A 21,843-nucleotide genomic window follows, 5' to 3' on the forward strand; every position below is an offset into this window, starting at 1 on the left:
GGTTTCTTAATGTTTTATTGCTAGCGTTGCTTCATATGTCATCCATCACATTTCAATAAAATCATTATTTCAGTAAAATGTCTGATGATTCTCAAACAAGTCCCAGTTTATTAAATTTACGTCAATATCGTTTTAAAAAGAAGCCGCCCAGGATTTCGGATTTGGATTCATGTAAGCATTATGTGGTCAATTAGTGTATATTAAATTATAGAAACTTTTAGGTTATGCAATGAAGAATATTGAAAATTATTTATTTAAATAGTAATAATATATTTTTAGCCAGTGAAATTCAACAAAATACAATATCAACGAGTTCGGACTTGGACAATAATGATACACCAACGGAAGATGACAAAAAAGATGCAACAACCAACCAACCAACTGTTAAACAAGAACCTGATGTTAAAAGTAAAGAAAAACATCTTCGAATTTTGGTGTCTGAATTCCCACATATTGATACAATGGTAAATGATTTATTTAAATATATTTTTTACTGTAAACTGTACATATTGTCAGCTTGTTATGTCAGTAAAATGTCATTTTATGTTTGTCGAACGATTAAGAAGATAGCATACCTGGATGAATTTGTTATTTTAATAACAAAAGCCTGATTATTCTTTTTATTATATCCTTAATATTTCGAAGCTAAATTAATCTTTGTATCTATTGGCGTAAAACATTATATATTTCTTTTTGGTTTTAATTAGAAATATTTGAACAGTGGTTTGTCATTTGACATTTTTATTCATAATTCAATGAGTTGATTAAAGTTACATCAAACATGACTACTAAACTTGAGATTTATAAAAAGAATTTGAATTACATTTGCAAACTACTCTTAATTTCTATCTAATTATCAATTCTATTATATATTCATACTTTAAATAGACGTTTGCAACTCAATATTAACCCTTTTAATATAAGTTGAAGTTTATATATTTTAGTTTTTCAAACGTGTATGTCGATTTTGTATTTATTGATTTAAACCTCTAAGTGAGGTTATCTCAATTTGTTAATAAACATACAAATGAATATTAGTTATTATTAGAATTATATAAGCACTCATATATGATTACATATTAATATTAAAATGTTTATATACCACACATGAAAATAATTCTACATATATTTCATGATTTTTGCATTTAATATGCTTCAAAAAGTGGTATTTTGTTGTAATTATTATATCCTTCATGTTTAAACAACAACAGTATACTTACAATGAAGTTTTAGTTGATAAAATGTTTATTTTTTCTAATAATACTTCTAGACATTGCAAGATACACTTTTAAAAGCTAATTGGGATTCTGAAGCGGCAAAACCCATGCTTGCTAATTATGTACCACCACCAAAACATTCCTATAGAAAATCTAATTATTTTCAGAACAGGACCATAGAGGTAAATTAATTATTAATTCTAATTGTACTTATATATATTTAATATAAATATATAACAATAGTCCAGTAGTTTCAGCATTCATATCTAATGCATGTTTTATTGATATTGTATATTTATAAAAGTTATACTATATATTTATAATTGATATACAACAATATATAAAAAATTACAGTTAATAAAACATAAATACAATTGGATATACTTATGTAGTATATTCATTAGCTTTCACATTTTACAAATGATATATGACAATATTTGGAATATGTAAAATTTTTAACATTACAATCTCATTTGAGAATTTTGATTCATACTTATGAATTTGTACATATGTATATGTATATGTTTATATATTAGCATATGATATTAAATGCAGTTAACATTTAAAAGTATATTTTGTTGAAACACACAATAATTATATGTATAATATGTAAAATGCTTGCTGCAATGTAAATTTTATTTAAACTGGGTTTTACATTTTTCAGAGTGAAAATGGCCATCAGAATAATCATTCAGTATCAAGTTTAAAAAGAGAACCTCCATCAAATAATGGACCAAAGAGGAAACGATTAAGAAGGACCGTTGATAGTGATGACAGTGAAGATGAAGCAAGACATGAATCAGAAAAGGTTTATGATAGGTACGCGATTGATTATCATGATGATTACATTATTTTTAGTAAATCTATTTTAAAAATTGATGCATGTCAATAGACCAAATCTATTTGTGTAACACATGTTGAATATAGCTTTGAACAATTTACCTTAATTTATAAGTGGCTAAAATGATATTTATGAAGCATTTTTTATTATTCTGGTAAAAATCCAATATAAAATTATTTTATTTCAGCGATGAAGATTCAGATGTAGAAGTTAGCGATAATCTCACAGGTGACAGGAAAAAAGTATTTGACTTCTTAAACACAGCAAATGCTAATGAGCTCCGCTTGATGGCCAGTTGTTCTCAGAAGAGAGTTGATAATATTTTATCAGAAAGACCGTTTAAAGGATGGCTGGATATGGTAATTTTTATTTTGAAATCATTATTTTTGCTGGTTTATTTTATGTAATCATTTATAAAGGAATTAATTCTGTATTACAACTTTATAATTGAAATTAATAGAAAGTAAAAATATCGATTATGATGAATTTTTAAATTCCTTAAAAAAATAAATAAAAATCCTAACCTTTTTTTAATAATTGAAGGAAGATTTCTTGTATTTTAACTAAGGCTTTTTTTTGTCTATTTTAGGTCAACAAATTCCAAGAGAATAAGTATTTAACAACAGATATTTTGAATTCTGCTCAACACTTAATTTCAAGTCGCAATAATTTGCAAAGATTAATGTCAAAATGCAGTGCTATTTCGCGAAATCTTGAAATTGCTGTGGCCAATGGTGCTGGTGTAAAACAACAACCAGAAATTTTAAACTCAAGGTGAATATACTAATCAAACTGATTGATTAGATTAGTTTTTTTTTTTGTAAACAATGTAATTAATTCAAAATAATTTTTATTTTAGTATGAAATTGGCTGGTTACCAACTTGTTGGATTAAATTGGTTAGTTGCAATGCATCAACAAAATATGAATGGAATTCTGGCTGACGAAATGGGTTTAGGAAAAACTGTACAGGTGATAGCATTCTTAGGTTATTTGAAGGAAAGGTGTCTATCAACCGGAACACATCTAGTAGTTGTTCCTGCTTCAACGTTAGGTTTGTTTCCAATTTTATATTGAATGATGAACTAATGTAACTTCTTAATCAAAATATTTTGCAATACTTTATCAAATTGAATTTTTATTAAAATAGCATGAGTTTTAGATGCATATATTTATTTTAACAATAATTTGATTGTTTATTCATATAATTTTTACCAGAAAAGTTATTACAATATTTAATCAAAAAATTGTTTTTACAGATAATTGGAGTAATGAGTTTGAAAGGTGGTGTCCTATGTTAAATGTTGTTATGTATTATGGAAGTCCTGATGAAAGACGTATGTTACGAATAAACTGGGTCAAAGGAGGTTTGAGTGAAGTTGATGTTATTTTGACCACATACACAATGGTTAGCAGTAGTCCTGAGGAGCGGAAAATGTTTCGTGTTACACAAATGCATTATGTTATATTTGATGAAGCACACATGTTGAAAAACATGAATACACAGAGATATGACAATTTGATTAAAATAAAAGTGAGTATACAGAACAACTTTTATTTCTTCTTGTTTGATATATTTTACTATTTATCTACTACAAATAATGTAACTAGTTTATATGAAAATTACATAGTATTTTGTGTATAATTGAACAGGAATAGTATTATGGAAATTTTATAACTTTTTGAATTTACTTTAGGAATGATTTATCTAGTAATATTTTCTAATTATTTTATAAATTAATAAAATAATAAATATTTAAAATAATAAAAATAATATTTATTTGCAGGCTTCAAGACGAATATTGCTAACTGGGACACCTTTGCAGAATAATTTGTTAGAGTTAATGTCACTTTTATGTTTTGTTATGCCTTCTTTATTTGATTGCCAAAGGGAGGATTTGAAAAGTTTATTCCAGAAAAATTCAGTAAGTCTTTTTTTTCTTTATTGAGGTAATATTTTGTTAATTTCATTGCACATTTATTTTATTTGACTGGAAATGATTTATTCAATACTGATAATATATTTCCACATATTTGTCAATAATGATTTATATTTTTCTCATGCCTTTTGTCTAGAAAACTAACTCAACAGTGAAGAAAGGTGAAGATGATGATGATTTGCCACTTTTTGAACAAACACAAATAACACAAGCTAAAAAGATTATGAAGCCGTTTGTTCTGAGAAGACTAAAAAGAGATGTTCTTAAAGATTTGCCTAAAAAAACTGATTACACTGAACAAGTTCCAATGACACCTTCTCAAAAACTTCAATATGAGCAATTAATTCAAACCTTTTCCTCAGAAACCGGAGAAGTATGTTTTTGATAACAATTTTAAGAAATACATATATAAATTTTCTATTACATTATCATCTAGAAATATTGATCTTTAGTTATTTGTATGCATTTTATAATGTTCCTATGTAGTAAGCTTAAAATGAGTTTACAAATAATGAATGTAATTTAAACAACTTTATAGATACATGCAAATAAAGAAAGTAGTGGAATGACTATGATGATGGAAATGCGCAAATTGAGTAATCATCCAATGCTTTTGCGATACTATTATGATGACAATAAATTGCAAACAATTGCAAAAAGACTTGTTGCTGATTCTTTCTATAAGGGTGATAACTATGATTATGTTTATGAAGATCTACTGTTTATGTCTGATTTTCAGATACATCAATTAACTATGCAATATAAGGTAACAATAGATTATTATAATTACAGGTTTATACATTTTTATAAAATTGTGATTATGCTATTTCAGAGTATATGTGGTATGAATGCTCCAGACGATTTGATTGTGAGTTCCGGAAAGTTTGCATATCTTGATAAAATGTTAGAAAAATTGAAAAGTGAAGGACACAGAGTACTAATATTTAGTCAATTTGTACTAATGTTAGATGTACTTGAGTCTTATCTAAAAATACGTGGTTATAGTTATTTAAGATTGGATGGCAGCACTATGGTCACCGAGAGGTATTTTTAAAAAAAAAATTTATTAGAAATCAATTTCTTATTTAAGGTTCCACAACAATAGAAAAACTTCACTCTGAACGTTTTTTAATTACAATTTATTTTATTTTTTTAGACAAGAATTAATTGACAGATTTAATGAAGATGAAGAAATTTTTATATTTTTATTATCTACAAGAGCAGGCGGGCTAGGTATTAATTTAACTGCAGCTGATACTGTGATTATACATGATATTGACTTTAATCCATACAATGATAAACAAGCCGAAGACAGGTAAAATAATATAAAAATATATCTGCTAAACTTGTTCGCAATTTATAAGTGTTGTTTTTACAGATGCCACAGAATGGGCCAAAAGCGGCCAGTAACTATTTATAGATTAATTAGTAAAGGAACTATTGAAGAGGGTATGCTTCAAGTTGCTAGAGAAAAACTCAATTTGGAGAGAGAAGTGACCACCAACACGGGTATGATTTTTTTTTTTTATTTTTAAGAACAACAATATTTATTCAAAAATATTTCAGAGAATGATCCTCAAGAAGTAAAAAATGTTGTGCGATTACTCACACTAGCGCTGGGCGTCGATTCAAATAAAGCTGCCAATCTTTTAACTCCATCGCCGAGAAAATCGGAATCCTAATTGCAAAAGCCGACTACTATTTAGCACACATTATGAATTTTGATCTTTTAAGTTTATTAGTTAATTGATGATTATTTAAAAATATAGGTATTTTTATATAATTTATGAATTTACTGCAGCGCACAATAAAATACCGTTTTACTACTCGAACTGTTATTCATTTTAATATTGTTTGCCCTTTATCTAAGTGCATTTTCTTATAGATCATATCTGTCGTGTTGCGAGTTTAATGAAAACTGCACAATGGTTACACAGGATTAAAATGGTGAAAAGATTAACTTTTGTCTCACTGGTTCGTTCTCTTTTTGTATCATTATGATAGTAAAATCAACTATTCGTGTATTTTATTGCCTTCTAAGGGATCATTCAAGTATTACGTAAGCAGATTTAGTACAATTATTTACCCCGCCCATCCCCCTTGTCGGCAAAAGGAAGCAAAGCTGTCACCAAAATGCCACCCTCATAATAAGCAAATCAAAATCAAAATAATCAACGGCTTGAAAATGCGGAGATTTTTTCAGGGGTCTTGATGCAGAACAAATTGCTATAATTATAAATATGTGATTGTGCTATTTTAAATTCTAATAGAATTTTGTTTGTGATAGTAATTACTCACTTTGCGAGAAGTGTGTTCACTTGAGTTAAACTTACTTGTGTGGAACTTTAAAGCTCGACAGTAGATATCATCGATATATGTCGTCTGATCAAGATTTAAAAACGCGTAAGAAAAATGATAGGCGTTCGAAAATATTTTTGAGCGTATTTTTTTTATTTTCTATCTAAAGTTTTTCTTTTTGGTTTTACCTTGGCTGTTATTAAACATAAACAACGAAAGCGGTTGGTAATTAGTTAGCTATGATAACAATAACGTTAAATCATGTTTTCTGATTTACTAGAAAGCTCATTAAATTTACGTGTCTTACAAATATTTAATTTATTTATAAATTTTTTGAAATTACAGTTGAAACTTTGATTAACCATCAGACTAATTGTTGTTGATATGCATTCGGATAATCAAAAATCCGGAAAATCGAATGTATGAAGAATAATGTAGTGCATTCATTAAAAATAACAAATACATAAATAAATATCAACGAAAATAATGTTTATTAAGAAATTGAAACTTTCTTATGTATGTACCTATGTACATATATATTTTCTAAGATTACATCACATACATATACTAAATTGTAGCATTAATCGGTGCAAAAATTCGAATTGTAGGTATGTACATACATAAAAATTGGTCGCAGTCGGTAGTTAGGATAATTGCGAATCCGTACAATTGAGGTCCGGATAAACGAGGTTCTACTGCATTAACATATTAATTTTGAAGAAAAAATTTTAATTAAAAATTACTTCGTTAAGCAAGAAGCTATTTATATTACGGATGTTAATTTTGAGCTTCAAGGAGTTGCTGAAAAACGGTTTAACATTACTAAATGAATTCAAATTAATAATAAAATTGTCAGTTCAAACATTGTTTCAATACATACATGCAATGCTCTTAATAGTACGATTTTGATTGATAAATATTAGATTTTTTGTTTAATTCAGTTTTATTATATATTTGTTGGTAATGCATCTCGAAATAAACAATTTATTCATAAAAATAGTAATTATCAAAATCAAAGCTAACATTTCATAAAAAAATATGGTCATCAGCATCGAAATTATATATTATCTTACACATACTTGTAATCAGAATGATTTTAAATATGATAGTTTGTACTAAATTATAGATCTTTAAAATTATACATTAACTTATAAACTACAAATTGTTTCGTACATTGCCTGATATAATTCACATTTATATTGCTCTGTTATAATATATACTTATTCTTACATAGAACAATTTTCTAATTACTGCGCGAAGTCGATTCTCGACTCAGATTTAACGCCAATTTAGATTGTAAACAAGTTTATTTGTATATTCTAAATATGGGACAAACATCTTTGCGTTCTATTTTCGGATATAATACTTTAGGAATTGCCGTGTTTGACCAATCTCCAGGAAATCGATCTCCGCTCGATTTATTGCATTGCATCCCTAAACTTTCTGATGTATACAATTCATTTAAAAATTCCACCCGAATTGGCGACCAGTCTATCGAGTGGTAGTTTGCATTTATCCCAAGCTGCTCACTAGTTGGCTGATTTTCGTACCTGGAAGTAAATGAGAAAGGCAATCGTTCATTGATAGTGAAAACGTTAAAAAATCTATTATTGTTATCAAGCTTTATATTTTAATTTAGTAAAATCGATAAAGAATGTGATAAAACAAATGATCAGCTTGCTCTTGCTTAATAACGCAATTGTTATTAAGGGTTACCAGCGAGCGCTTGCATTTTTGTTTAAAAATTTGAGAATTTAATTACAGATAAATTCAGGCAAAATGTTAGAATTATATATAAAGTACTATTTCATTTAGCAAATTTGTACTTTATCCACCTACTTGTTCATATATCTGAAATAAGTTTGCAATGCATGATCGCTAATGGCGCTTTTGCAGACTTCCAATTCGGTTGCCGGATAATAATGTATGTAGTTTACACACATTTCGTCACTAATAGCAAATCCTCCTAAGGTTACATTTTTCAAGTGGTCAGTCCGATATCCACAAGTTGTTATTAAAGCATCGCCCTGAAAGACAAAAAAACTTAAGACGTTGAGTGCCATGCGGTTTTATAGCAACTGTCTGTTCAGGCCGAGTTTCAATAGTGCGAAAATACTGCAAATCATACATATTTTCGTGAAAAATAGCACGAAATTTGACCAAACAGTTTATAACATTCACGACAATGTTTTTAAATAACATTTAATAAGTATTCACGCACCCTTATGCGGTGGTTTTTCGAGTAACTGTTATTCTATTTTAAATTTAAACAGATAAGTTCCTTAAATTTATTTTAAGGAACCTATCTGTTTGGCACATATAAACTAATCTAGAATATAGATCAATTCGGCCAGTAAATAAATTAATAATTTTTTAAGTTCTACGGCATGTGAACTCAGTCATCAGAAATATTTTCTCTATTTCAGAGAGTTTCAAGATAGTATATATTTTTCAAAATTCTTCTACTATTTCTAGTGTAAATTATTATCTAATGAGAAGTGTTTTTATTAATCTAGATTAATAAAAATACTTCTCAATAACAGTTGTTATTATAAGTGTTGCGATTTTTAAAAAAAAAATCAGGTCAATTAAGTTTTTATTAAACATTATATTTATAAAAGTAAATTTAAAAAGTAAATTCAAACAATATCACATTGTTTGAAATATTTGAATAATTTGGTGAATGTAAGCAAAAAGAAGTGTACCGGTTTAATATTCACTAGTCGTTTGAGTCTTCTAATTTCTTGAAAGTGTGTACTATAGTGCGCATCAGCATTCAGTTCCGGCAATTCCTGTCCATTCCGGATGTGCCTGGTTTTTACCCAAACTCCGGTCAGATGTGTATGCAATTGGGAACCAAATACCGTTATTCCTTCCGCAGGTAAGCTCTTCATGTAAGAATTTTACATTTTATATTACATAAATATTATATATATATATATATATATATATATATATATGTGTGTGTGTGTGTATTTTTTATATCATTATAGTAATAAATTATAATTTATTATTAATTAGTGAACGCTGTAATAAAGCTCATGGAAAGATATGAAATCTAGATGTAAACTGGTACCTCAACATACTAATTAATTCTAATTACGTACAATTTTAGTACAACCAGATACGCAGTATCCTGATAAAGCAAACTCCTTTTGACCTGGAGGAATTGCCATTTTGTCGGTATATTCTAGACCGAGTTCCATAACGGCTGCATTTAAAGGTCGCATGTTTGTCGTAACCCATAACCTCATGCCGCTGCTATCAACGTAATCTATATCAAAAATAGACGTATCACTAAGAATTGCAATAACATTTGTCAAACCAGAAATTACCTCCTCTGAGTTCAGGGTTGTTATAATGTACCTCCAACATTACGTACAGGCTAAAATTACTGCCACCAATTGGGAGACCTGCTTCTTCGGGATAAACGAATGGTCCGGCGCCCATCGCCCACGCGGCGATGACCTTAATTAGAAACAAAATTTGTTATTCGATATTGTTGTTGTTGTTGTTGAAATTGGCAAAATGCAGATACTAAAATTCGGTTTAAAACAAGTATGATGATGATTTTATTGTCGTTCTGCACATGCCCAAAGATTGGGTCAAATTTTGCAAAATCCTGTTTTGGCTCATTCAGAGCGCCCCAATAGTGTCCAAATGTATGACCGACCCCTACTAACCTTGAAAGGCCGATCTACCCATGGTTCACCCCCTGGGATCTACCCTTAGAGGTTCCCATACAAAAATTGCTTCATTTATGGTACTTCAACATGACAAAAATCAGCAATTTATTTTTATCATAAAATTTATTTAATCATAACATATTGTAAATAAAACGATATAAAACTTATAAATTATTGCTTGAAGTCCTTTTTGGTTTCAAGTCTGGAAAATACAGTCAGCCTTTACCTAGCATAGAAACGCAGAGACAAAATGCATTGTAAAAATTGAAACAAATAATTTTAATAATTTTTTTTTTGAAAACAGTTTTTTGCGTATGTATTAATTACTGTGGTTTTAAAACAAAACATTTTTGGCTGAGTAAAATATCAAGAACGATGATTTTTTTGCAATTTTATATAGGTGTTGAACGATGGGCATGGGTGGATCGGCCTTTCGAAGTTAGTGGGGCGTCGGTCATACATTTGGACGCGATTGGAAGCACTCTTAATTGGTCAAAACGCAATTTTTCAAAATTTAAACCCTTATCTTAGGGTCAATGCACGGGACATCAGAATTCATTTTAGAGGCATGTTTTCTTTAACTAAGTATCTTAATTTGATTCATAGAATTCGAAAATCATATGTGCCTATGCGACTTTTAAATTGGCCCGACCTAATATTCATATTTTTAATTATTCCTTAATAATATTTTTAAATAATTTTTAATAAAATAGCAATAAGAAATGACTTCGAAATAGCACTAGCGCTTAACAAAAGTATTTGATACTGTTCTAAAATAATTTTGTTCTACGAGTTTTATGTTATCATGCTTATAGCGATTATATTAAAATATTTACTTTTTTGCAAACTTGTGTTTCAGCAGGTCTGTCGTCTGCTTGACAGGGTCCTACATATAAAGGAATATCCTGATCTGGCGGTGCCTCGCAGTGAAAAACTTCCATATGATGCACCAATCCTTCGTTGCCTTTCTGAATTACGGCTTCGAACTAAATAGTAAGTGTTAATATATTTTAATTCATAATAAACTAATATTTATTTCGTAAATCAATGATATATTATAAATTTTTAAAACAAACGTTTTCACTTAATCTTTTTTTGAACAATCGATATTATTTTTAGACGTTTTTTATTTATCGTTAATATTTTTGAGAAATTACCATTACTTTATTATTGTAAAATAACGAGATCAGTTTCATATCTCATTCGAAAGATTTTTTTCAAAAAAATTAACCTTCAGGGCAAAGAATGCATAACAATATTTTCTATTTTTTCATGTTTGAATGGTAGACCTCTGAGTACGTAGATCATTACGCTTAAAATACAATTTGAATTTTTTTACCTCCACAACGTGATGTTTTCTAGTCAAACTGGCCGGTAATTTTTGTACATGGCACCAGTATGTCGTTTCATCTGCAGGAACTTTTACTTTAGAAGCTTTCACTTCTAAGTTTTCAGCATCCGCTGGTGGTCCTGGTGGAACATCTGCTCTAATCAATTGGGCGCGTACCATACCACGATCTATTGATTTCCCTTCAGTCACATTTATCCCTGATGGGCTTAAAATGAGACCCCTACCTCTGGCCCATACTATGTGTGTGGTACCACCCTGGAAAGAGATATTCGAAATAGTTTTGAATCACTAATACTAAAAGGTTATAATAGAAAATAACTTGATCTGTTCAAAGAATTTTCTTAAAAAAAACTTTTTTAATAATAAATGTTTAAAATTTTTAATAAATAAATGAAGTTAAACTAGTGGAGCATGGCATCGTGACAAATTGCTGGAACTTCCAGCGCCGTAATTTAAACTTTTTAAAAGCTCGGAAAAGAAAATTTTGATTCTTCTGAATTCTCTGAAATAATGTTGAAAACATTTGAAATAATTGAAAAAAATGCCGGTTTTGAAAACTATGAAAGATTTTTTGAATATACTGGTATTTTTCAAAAACTTAAAAATTTCTTGAAAATTACTGATACCCATTCATGCTGGTTGATCGATTCTGCCAAAAATATCTGATTTTCGACCGCCAAATGGCATTTTTTAAAACTTTTTTTTTGTAATAGATAGTCTTGTCTTTGCAAAAATTCAATCATCGTGCGCACACATACTCATCCATTGTTTCTAATGCCAAAATGTTCAGAAATTTCTGAAACGTAAAAATGCAGAAATTTCATTTTTGACCTTTGGACGATTACTAGACTTACCCTACGGGAAGTTGATAAAAATATAAAAAATGCATAATATTCAAGAAATTATTTTTATTATATAGTATTAATACCTATTTAGTAAATTATCCTTCACTATTACCTCAAACGCAATATTATTCAATTACAATTGCATACTGTGAAGCCATAGTAGCAAAATTGAGTGCAATCAAGAATGTATATTCACATAGAAGCAATTTGTGAATCAAAATAATTAAATCACCAAGTAAATAACTCCATAAGAAGCTTATTTTTTTAATACTCATATCTTTCATTTGCAATTTCAACGTAAACTTATAGTAGTTTCATATACTAAACTGATGGCTCCAAATATAAATAATATAAAAAAATTAAATGACCATGTTTTATATTATAATTATGGAAAAAAAATAGTACGAACTTATATGAAATATATAATGTTATTTGATTAAGCTGCGGAAAAATTAATTCAAATAAGTGATTATTTATTTTATATATAAAGATTTTTAAAAACTCATCTTATTTTTTTAGTATTTTATAGCTCGACTATGCGTATACTTTTTTACTAAATTTTTAAGTTTGTACTAGGCTCGTTTTTTACTTAATTTGGGCTTGTGAACCTACAAAAACTTATATGTACCTATATACTATATTTAGGTTATTGCGTAATATTGTTACGAAACTAATTGACGATTTTTATTTTTATACATAATCATTTTTTTTTTTTTCATTTTTTTAGATTTTTTTCCATTTTATCAAAATAAGATACTTCAAAAAAATTCGATTTTACAAAACTTTTCAAAATAATTTTGAAACGATATTTAATTTAAATGTTTAAATAATATTGGTTTAGATCAACGGATTGACGGTAAAACCAAATACAGATTAGAAGTTTTCTCAGAACTCTTACAATTTTTACTGATTTTTGTAGAAACTATCTGCTTTATTGGCGAAATTTAATAGTAATTCTGCGTTCATATATATTTCGAGTAATACATTTTCTTCTAAAGGTACATCAATATGCGTTTTTTGGCACCAATTCATATTCTGCCGAGCGGATATTAATTCCATCTAATAAAACGAACGTCATTGGGTTAGAGTCGGCTGGAACGCATAGTTATGTGAGGAATTTTAGCAATCGATTTGCGGGGTAAGAATTCTCCGTGGTGCCGATTAACTGTAGATGGGTGAAGATCTTTATTAAAAATACTTGTCTTTCACCCACAAAGAAAAAATTAGAGAACAATTATATTACACAATTTTAATATATTTTTTATATACCGTTTTTTATATTAGGTTTGCCTGAATTCTCTTGTGAAGAAGTGTTGCAATTTTCAAAATTATTAAAAAAAAAAGTATAATTATAAAAATTTAATTTTATAATTCGCACATCTTTGAGTGTGCATATAATATTTCTCAATACCAATAGAAAAAATCTTTTATCAAATTTTTTTTAATGTATGGTTATGGATTTATCGATTCGATATACCAATATTATTGGACGAATTGAGTACTGCTTCTAGTAACAAATATTGAAAAGTAATTTTTTGTTTACTATAAGTGTTTTTTCTTGTTAATATATGTTTTTAATATAAAAAATACAGTTTTCTCATTCATAACATATTGTTTTATATTTAAGCATACTTGTTGTATTGTATTTTTATCATCTGATGGGTAGTTGTAATTTTATTACAAAGTGATTGCGAAAATTCAACTATAACCTATATTTTGCGAAAACCCGGAACAATCCGAAACAAAAAATCTTCGCTTCGGAACAAATATTGCTCTCAAAAAAAAAAACAGGACACAAGGTGAAATTCGGGACTGTCCCGGCCAAACCGGGACATACGATCACCTTAGTTTTAATTATTATTTGTTGCGATGATTTTTTTAATAGTTATTTCATGGCAACTCAATAGTTGGTTTATTCTAGTATTAAATTTTCTATCTTTTTTTTTAATTACGATGATTTTTTTAAAACGTTTTACGGTAATTCCCAGTAAAGCTCTACCGCTTACGTAACGCACTTCCCAATCAGAATTTTTAAATACTAAAGTATGATTGTTTGTTTAAAACAGTATTTAAAAATATTACAGAGATAATTAAATATGTACAGAGATAATCAATATTGAGAGCTAGATGTAAATAGCATGTTGCTTTAGGGCTAGTATTTAATGAGTATTGAGATTTATAAACTTTGTAAATCTTATAGAGTTTCATCGAATGGCGTTAATTGTTCAAATCGGTGCAGCTGTTTTTGAGAAAACATCAACAAAAGGTCACACACACATATTTATTATAATTTTGTTGTCAAAATAATTAGAATGACTTGAAACTTCTCGAAAATATTAAATTAGAGAATCGGATCATTTGGCGAAAACAAAAACTTTTTTTTCAGAAAGTTAATACATAATGAAGTAAAGTATTTGAGTCATTATTGAAAGACAACATATGGCAATCAAAACGAATATAAAACTACTCAAAAATAAATTTTATACTTAACTTAATTTACAATAATTTAAATTTAACGTGAATATTGTACAATATCTTGTGTTTTTATATAAGCAAATTCTTTTAATAATATTTCAAACAAATGCATTGAATTTACTCACATCTATAGTGTAATCGTAATCCTGAATATCGCAAGTATTCAAATGGCGTTTCCATCTTATATATCCATTGCTGTTCCGCACAGGAAAACAATCTTGTTGATAGTCCACATGTAAAATTCCATGTTCATCTGACCAAGTGTCCTAAAAAATATAAAAATTCAATTTATAGGTAAAAGATCTAGAGATTTTGGTAACAAGTTGACGTCCAATTTTATCGGAATTAAGTGAAATAAAATTCGTATGAAATCACGTTATTTAAAAATACTAGTCGAAGGTAATAAAACATATTTCCAGCTTTAATTATTAAACTCAAAATTATTGATGCTTATTATGATATCTGTACTTAAATATTTGTAATTTAATATTTGTAATTTTATTCGGATAGAAGCCAGAAAAAGATAATTAAAATCTTTTAAGATCATATGTAATCATATGCCTTGGAACTTTTGGGGTGAATGACCAAGTTTTTTTTCTTAAATGAGAGCTTGATTTCAGTAATTCAATAATCGATAACCGATAGCCAATTTTGTCTTGGTTATCTTCAGCCGTTCCTTCGTGACTATTGAAAAAGTAAAGTTATTGAAACTTCATACTAGAAAAAATATAGAACCTATGCTAAAAATATATTTAATTTCAGAGAAAAACAAGAACTATTTAATATTAATGGTGGGTAAAATTTTATTTATGTGCAGATTTTGCGAACAAAGATTCCAGAAATCTCATCTACAATGTAATTAGAGAGGTACTATTTACAACGACACAGCAATATTTAAAAAAAGATTATAACACGATTTGTTATTATTAGGTGATGTTTATTATTAATGTACTGTAAAATTTTTCTTCAGTTTATAATATAATAAAAGAGTTTGCGGACGTAAAATTAATTGAATTTCAAATTTATATTTCTAGTCCTTTTATAGCGTAATAACTGTTAACAGTGTTACTACAAAACTGCATCGTTTGGATTTATTAATGCACAAATTGATACTAAAACTGCGATTTTATTACAGAGATGCAAGTTTGATTATTTTAGCGGTAAGAAATCGATAATATATATCAATTGCATAAAATGCTGTGTTTTAGAACTATGCGTTTTTAGGCACAGTTTTGAAATTATGCACGCAGTTAAACTTTAATATATTTTAGCTGATATTAGTAAACATTTGCTCTTAGGAATAACCATTTGATTGTCATATTTTGAAAATCAGTTGATTTTCTTATTTTGAAAAATGCTAAGTTTAAAATGCTGTTGACTACATTTTAGAGAATATCGAGTTGATGAACTTGGGTATGATGTAAGACAACATTTTAGATTAATTTTAAATAAATTTGTCAAATATATCATTTGCTTTAGATAAAATTGTCAAAAGTTATTAGAGATATTAAAAATAATTGCACACGCGAGTAATAAAGACATGATAATATTTAACCCTTTTTCCTGACATTTAGTTTTAATTAATATTATAAAAAAGATATCATAATGAAAAAAAAAATAGACTGAGGGCTGTAATATTCAAACTTACTTGAATTCTAAGTTTTCCATTGTAATCAGTCCACATAAAACAATAATCTGCGTTAGTTAAGTCACCTCTATCGGAAAATCCCACAGCTATCCAGGAATCCGGATATTCTGAAGGAGGTGTTACCTCGAAGTATATCAAATGTTGCTGTCTCACAGCCCATAATAAGTGTAAAGAACCAGAAGAATCCAATGCGATTTCGTGAGCTTTTGCTAAAAATAATAATTAAGTAACTAAATGTAACGTTTTTCAATTTTCTTCTTCCCGGAGGGTAGGTTATAGTAAGTTTTGCATATTTTTACGTTTCAAGACTTCCTTACGTTTCAAGAATTATTTGTCGTCGATTTCAAAAGCACTGATCAACCAATATGAATTAATTAAAAAGCATTCGATTTCTATTGAGAAAGAAATATGTTGATTATGTTTTGCATAAGGCATGTCTAACCGTTTAGAAGATACGGAAACAATTCGCCTTAAGCACGTTGCCAGTAATTAACCAATTTTTTATCATTGATACAATTGATACCTTTACAACTAAAACGTAAAAATTGTACATAAGATAGGGTCGGGCACAAAGGTCCAATTTGATTTTGAGCAGAAATAACACGTATTAAAGAAACAACTATTTGACTATGTTCAGTAACTCCCATTAAATTTATAATTGCAAAAATATATTTTTTGTTGTTTTTTTAAATTTATCATCTGGTCCTTTTACCCGGAATAAAATGAGACGGCCAGTTGCCATAAACCCCTAGTATGAACTTGTATTGTTTATAAAAGATTAAAAATATTATTTATACTTTATACTTTCGTTATTATGAAGTCCGACGTAGATGTTAGCAAAAATGGGAAGTCTCCAGGATATGATTGGAAATCCAATAGAATTATCAAATGACTATATGAGAAGTCAACGAATTTAAAACGTTACTTAATTAACTAGGAGGTAAAAGGTACTTAGGTTGTTAAGAAAAATAGGTATAGCATCCTAGCGCATAAAAAATGGTAAAAATAATTTTATTCCTAAAACCTGTATCAAATATAGAACAAATGAAATCTTAGAGGTCTTATTTAGGGTTCTATAAAGTCCACACTTTTTAAAGCTCCGGCATTTGGGTCAGTGTCGTAAAAAGTTTTTGAAAGATTACTTTAAATAAAATTATTAAATTATATACATACTTCAAAATTTTAGAAAGCTGTACTCTATAGTGATGAAGACTTATAAAATTTAAAATTACATAAATATAATAATTAAATCATAATTGTTAAATTAAGAAATATTTTTGGCTTAATTATTTCAATGATGAAGACACAAACAATTTAAAATTACACAAATGTAATAATTAAATCATAATTGTTAAATTAGAAAATATTTTTGGCTTCAAAACCTTTCTTATTACCATCCCGTAGATCAAAAGCATGCATTATATGTTGTCTTCGTCGTCTCATAGTAAAAATAGTTTGAAACTTTTGAAAGAAAAACCAATTGTTTAAAATATTTAGTTTATTAATTCTATTTGAAGCTAAACACTTACTTGATATATTTTCATAGCACCGCGCTGGCGAAGTGCAAATCCAGTAAATACACAATGCATAAACTAAAAGTAACATTATTATTTATTGTCAGTGTTGGCTTGATCTGTAGTTCAAATGAATTTCATTTTAATCCGTCAACTTACCATATTTATATACTTTTCCCGGAGAGTACATGGAAGGAGCGTATCAAGGCATGCGCAAATACCAGATTAGAGAAATATTTAAACAAAGTTATGCTTATAAATACAAATTATTAGATAATTTATATAAATTAAAGAAAATATAACATTCTTTGCTATAATAATTTAACTTGTTTTGTGTACGCATTGCAATAATTATCAAACAAAATACTATACGGATAATAAGATACGGAAATATTTTACGATAATTGAATTGGTTGAAAATTTTGGAGATTCTTAGACTATAAATAATAATACTGTACACCTTTTGCGGTTTAGTTAACATTTTCTAATGCTTTATCATGCTATACAATATATAGTTTTTAACATAAAATTAATATGATTATATAATATAACTAAAACAAGTACTTTTTAGTTTTAGATATGACTATATTTGCACCTATTTTCATTTTGGATTAATTTAATAGGTAACTGTCTGTACATTTGACACATTAAGTGCTCGTATATTTTGACTCATTAAGAAGGCAATTAATAATAATAAATAAATTTTTGATTTGTTTAATTTTTAGATTATATTAATAGTTGCAGATTACTTGAATTTCCTCGAAGTTACTACTACTTATTGAAGAAACCGCGCAAGGCGTAGCTGGCGTAGCCCATCGTAGCACTACAGCAGGCCAGGCTCACTCGCCGCACCATATGTATCAATGACATATACAAGTATATATAAGACTTTATTGATTCTGTTTTTTTCAATATTTAGTATAACCAACATAGTTTTAGTTTTTAGACCAAATCATTTCATCACCTGTACCGATATTTTCAGCTTTTGTTTAAATAAAACATTTAAATACAAGTAAAATAAATATGTAATATTGTTTTACGGTGGGTGAGCACAACAAAAAATATCAGGCACCGAAAATAGTTAAAAAGGCAGAAACAGGAAAATCCGATCATAAAAAAATCTGGCAACATGATCTTCTTTTTATTCGGTGTCTCAAGTAAAATAATTTGAAGAGAGTTGGCGGTTCTCATATTATGCATACTCTATTCTATATATAATATAGTAAGATGACTATATTTTTGTAACCCTCCGTCGGTCAGATATTTTTTCACCTTCGAACGGTCGGAAAGGTCTGGCTGGACCACCATTCATTTTACATGCGTTTATATGGGATAAATGAGTTTTTCATGTCTTATATATCAACGATATATATTAAATGTTTATAGTTTTGATTTTTTCTTTTTCTTACCGTCTTTTGCATGTGTTGAGCTTGCTTATAATAAAAATATTACATATTATCTTCTTATATATAAAAATGGAGCTCTTTTTCAAATGTCCGAATAAAACTCGAAAACGGCTGAATCGATTTGGCCATTCTTAGTCTTGAAAAATTCGTGCCAATCCAGAGATGGTCGGAAAGGTGAGAAATTATTTCAAAATCGCGTAGAAACTTTACATTTTTAATTTGAAAATTTTTGTTGAAGCGTAATGTAAATAAAACAATGGACGGTGGCATTTCGTAAAATGTCAAACGCTTTTGACAGATGATGTTCAATTACGTTTAATAGGATGTTTTACGCTAATATTATTTAATCATGATAAATTTGGTAAATAGTTTTGTTTGTAGTTTTATTTATATACAAAAACGTTAGTAAATGGGTCGCAAGTGTTATTAGAGACTCAAAATATCACTTTTTTGAAATGTTAATATGAAAATGCACTTCTCTCAAACACGGTGCTCTAAAAGATATCATTTATATAATTGTATACTCATTGGTATTTATAAAATATTTTCTAGGTTATATTATTTTTATTTATGTTATTTAAATTCAGAACCTAAGTTTGGTATCGATCAAATGGACATTTTGTCGAATAACATTTTTCCAGTTATAATTTTCCAGAATTTATCGCAGAATAGATAGTAATATATGAAGGTCCAGCGGGATTAAAAAGATCCACCACCGATGTGCCAAAAATCAGTAAAGTTAAGCATTGCTTAACAACAATATTTGAAAGTAGAGGAAAAAAGATGTATAGCCAGCTACAACCTTGATTTGAGAACGATATGCTACAACCTTGATTTGAGAACGATATTCTTTTGAGAACGATATTCTTTGAATTGGGGGAGATAAACGGTAATCTTTGAAAATCCATAATAAAAGTATTTTCTTCCCGTTGTAAATAAAATGTAATTATTTTGTAAAATACCTTTAAAATTATAATAAGGCTTTAAAACCTTTTGCCACCTGCCCGTTACAAGTTCCCCGCATATAGGATAAAAAGGTCTAGGTAACAAATTTTTGAAAGACGTCAAAAAAGCACATTTCTACAATGATGAAGTAGAAGTCAGTTTACTGAACGTAGTCAGATAATTGTTCGTTTGATATGTGTTATTTGTTGTGATATAATTGTTATGGTTTTCACAATATAGTTTATATTTGCTCAAAGTCAATTTGGACCTTTGGGTCTCACCCTTCTCTACATATATACTTTTTATTAAATTTCCTTTAATTCATCGAATGTAACTTGAAAACTTTTCAAAAACAGCAGTCAAAGAAGAAATACTTAATTCATTTTTTATCTCTCCTCCTCGCAAAAATTTGAAAATTTTGTATAAACTCAGTAGTATTATTTACAATTATACACAAAATCCAGAATCCAAAAACAATATGAAAAACTTGAAACGTAATCAATTAGTGGAAAGACCAAAAAAGACTTGGATGGTTTATACTATTTCCTATAGAAAGTGTATAAATCTTCCAGTTTAAATAAACCAATGGAACATATAGGAGTTCTGATTGCTGTTCAAACAATAAAACTAACTGTAAGTGGAATTCTGTCTTAAGGCAATTAAGGCATCGTGCCTTAAGGCAAATTGCTGGAACTTCCCGTACCAAAATTATTATTTTTTTAAAAACGATTACCATTTTTGAAAAAAATATACTTTGAAAAGATAAGATTTTTGAGAAACTATAAATTGGACAAAAATTACTTTTTTTTGAAAAAAAATTAAAAAAAAAATTTTTTTTAATTTTTTTTTTTTTGAAAAAATTTTTTTTCTTTATTTTGACGCGTAAGCATTGGTACGGAACCCATAGGAATGTTAACAAAATGTATACTGATTGTTAAAATCTCTATAAAATATCTGATAATTTGATGTGCATATGTCTAATAATCATTTTTGACCGCCAAATGGCTCATTTTTTACTTTTTCCTCCATATCTCCGAAACCGCTAGACCTACCATCATGAAATTTTACCGATTCTTCATCTTGTCAATACAAGTGAAATGTTTTTTGAATTATTCAAATCGGACACTCCGTTCTCTTAAAAACTGAGTTTCCGTTTTGGGCACTTTTTGCCCGCGTATCTTCGGAACGGCTAGACCTGCCTTCGCCAAAAACATCAGCACGTCTCCTTATCAATACGAATCGAATGTTTTCTGAATTATTCAAATCGGTTGATTCGTGTTCCCGAAATCGTCGACGAAAATTTGTATCCGCACATACATACACACACACATACATCCATTTTTTCTAAGGTATGCCAAAATGTTCAGAAACCTTTGAAACGTAAAGATATAAAAAAATTTTCATTTTTGATTTTTTTGCGATTACTATAACTTGCCCTACGGGAGTTAAAAAAATATAGGCTTCGGATTATCCGGAATTCGGATTATCCGGATATCCGATTATCCGGAATTCGGATTATCCGGAATCGGATTATCCGGAATCGGATTATCCGGAATTCGGATTATCCGGAATTTTTTATCCGGAATTCGGATTATCCGGAATTCGAATTATCCGGAATTCGGATTATCCGGACATTCCCTTATCCGGACATCCGATTATCCGGACATCCGATATCCGG

At 28.5% G+C, this 21,843-nt stretch overlaps 2 protein-coding genes across 2 annotated transcripts; one reads left to right on the plus strand and one right to left on the minus strand.

Moving 5' to 3' along the window:
• LOC113384505 (SWI/SNF-related matrix-associated actin-dependent regulator of chromatin subfamily A containing DEAD/H box 1 homolog) lies at positions 1 to 5,826 on the plus strand. Its single transcript, XM_026622221.1, has 15 exons — positions 1 to 171; positions 280 to 464; positions 1,271 to 1,399; positions 1,882 to 2,036; positions 2,246 to 2,417; positions 2,648 to 2,832; positions 2,918 to 3,111; positions 3,317 to 3,591; positions 3,845 to 3,982; positions 4,134 to 4,370; positions 4,536 to 4,763; positions 4,830 to 5,041; positions 5,154 to 5,312; positions 5,376 to 5,506; positions 5,564 to 5,826. Exons 1-15 carry the CDS (start codon positions 78 to 80, stop codon positions 5,677 to 5,679), a joined length of 2,610 nt encoding a protein of 869 aa, XP_026478006.1. The 5' UTR covers positions 1 to 77; the 3' UTR covers positions 5,680 to 5,826.
• A 1,775-nt stretch (positions 5,827 to 7,601) lies between these two features.
• LOC113385824 (tyramine beta-hydroxylase) lies at positions 7,602 to 17,743 on the minus strand. Its single transcript, XM_026623653.1, has 10 exons — positions 17,695 to 17,743; positions 16,301 to 16,509; positions 14,778 to 14,918; positions 11,321 to 11,587; positions 10,818 to 10,967; positions 9,631 to 9,763; positions 9,403 to 9,569; positions 9,001 to 9,183; positions 8,135 to 8,322; positions 7,602 to 7,845 (listed from the first exon to the last, which is right to left on the minus strand). Exons 1-10 carry the CDS (start codon positions 17,741 to 17,743, stop codon positions 7,602 to 7,604), a joined length of 1,731 nt encoding a protein of 576 aa, XP_026479438.1.
• Between the last annotated feature and the right edge of the window lie 4,100 nt (positions 17,744 to 21,843).

Source organism: Ctenocephalides felis, unplaced genomic scaffold, assembly GCF_003426905.1.
Source record: "Ctenocephalides felis isolate EL2017-DRISC unplaced genomic scaffold, ASM342690v1 CF-g0.4_SCAFFOLD_03571, whole genome shotgun sequence".
Taxonomy (NCBI): Eukaryota; Metazoa; Arthropoda; class Insecta; order Siphonaptera; family Pulicidae; genus Ctenocephalides; species Ctenocephalides felis.

What these genes read in the sequence shown, in the direction of transcription:
- LOC113384505 (XM_026622221.1), top strand. Translation starts at nt 78, where the DNA reads ATGTCTGATGATTCTCAAACAAGTCCCAGTTTATTAAATTTACGTCAA. An exon ending in ACAATTTGATTAAAATAAAA is followed by an intron (nt 3,592 to 3,844) that starts GTGAGTATACAG and finishes ATTTATTTGCAG; the next exon opens with GCTTCAAGACGAATATTGCT. An exon ending in AATTAACTATGCAATATAAG is followed by an intron (nt 4,764 to 4,829) that starts GTAACAATAGAT and finishes ATGCTATTTCAG; the next exon opens with AGTATATGTGGTATGAATGC.
- LOC113385824 (XM_026623653.1), bottom strand. Translation starts at nt 17,743, where the DNA reads ATGAGACGACGAAGACAACATATAATGCATGCTTTTGATCTACGGGAT. An exon ending in GAAAACATCACGTTGTGGAG is followed by an intron (nt 10,968 to 11,320) that starts GTAAAAAAATTC and finishes CTTACTATTTAG; the next exon opens with TTCGAAGCCGTAATTCAGAA. An exon ending in CAACCCTGAACTCAGAGGAG is followed by an intron (nt 9,570 to 9,630) that starts GTAATTTCTGGT and finishes TTTTTGATATAG; the next exon opens with ATTACGTTGATAGCAGCGGC.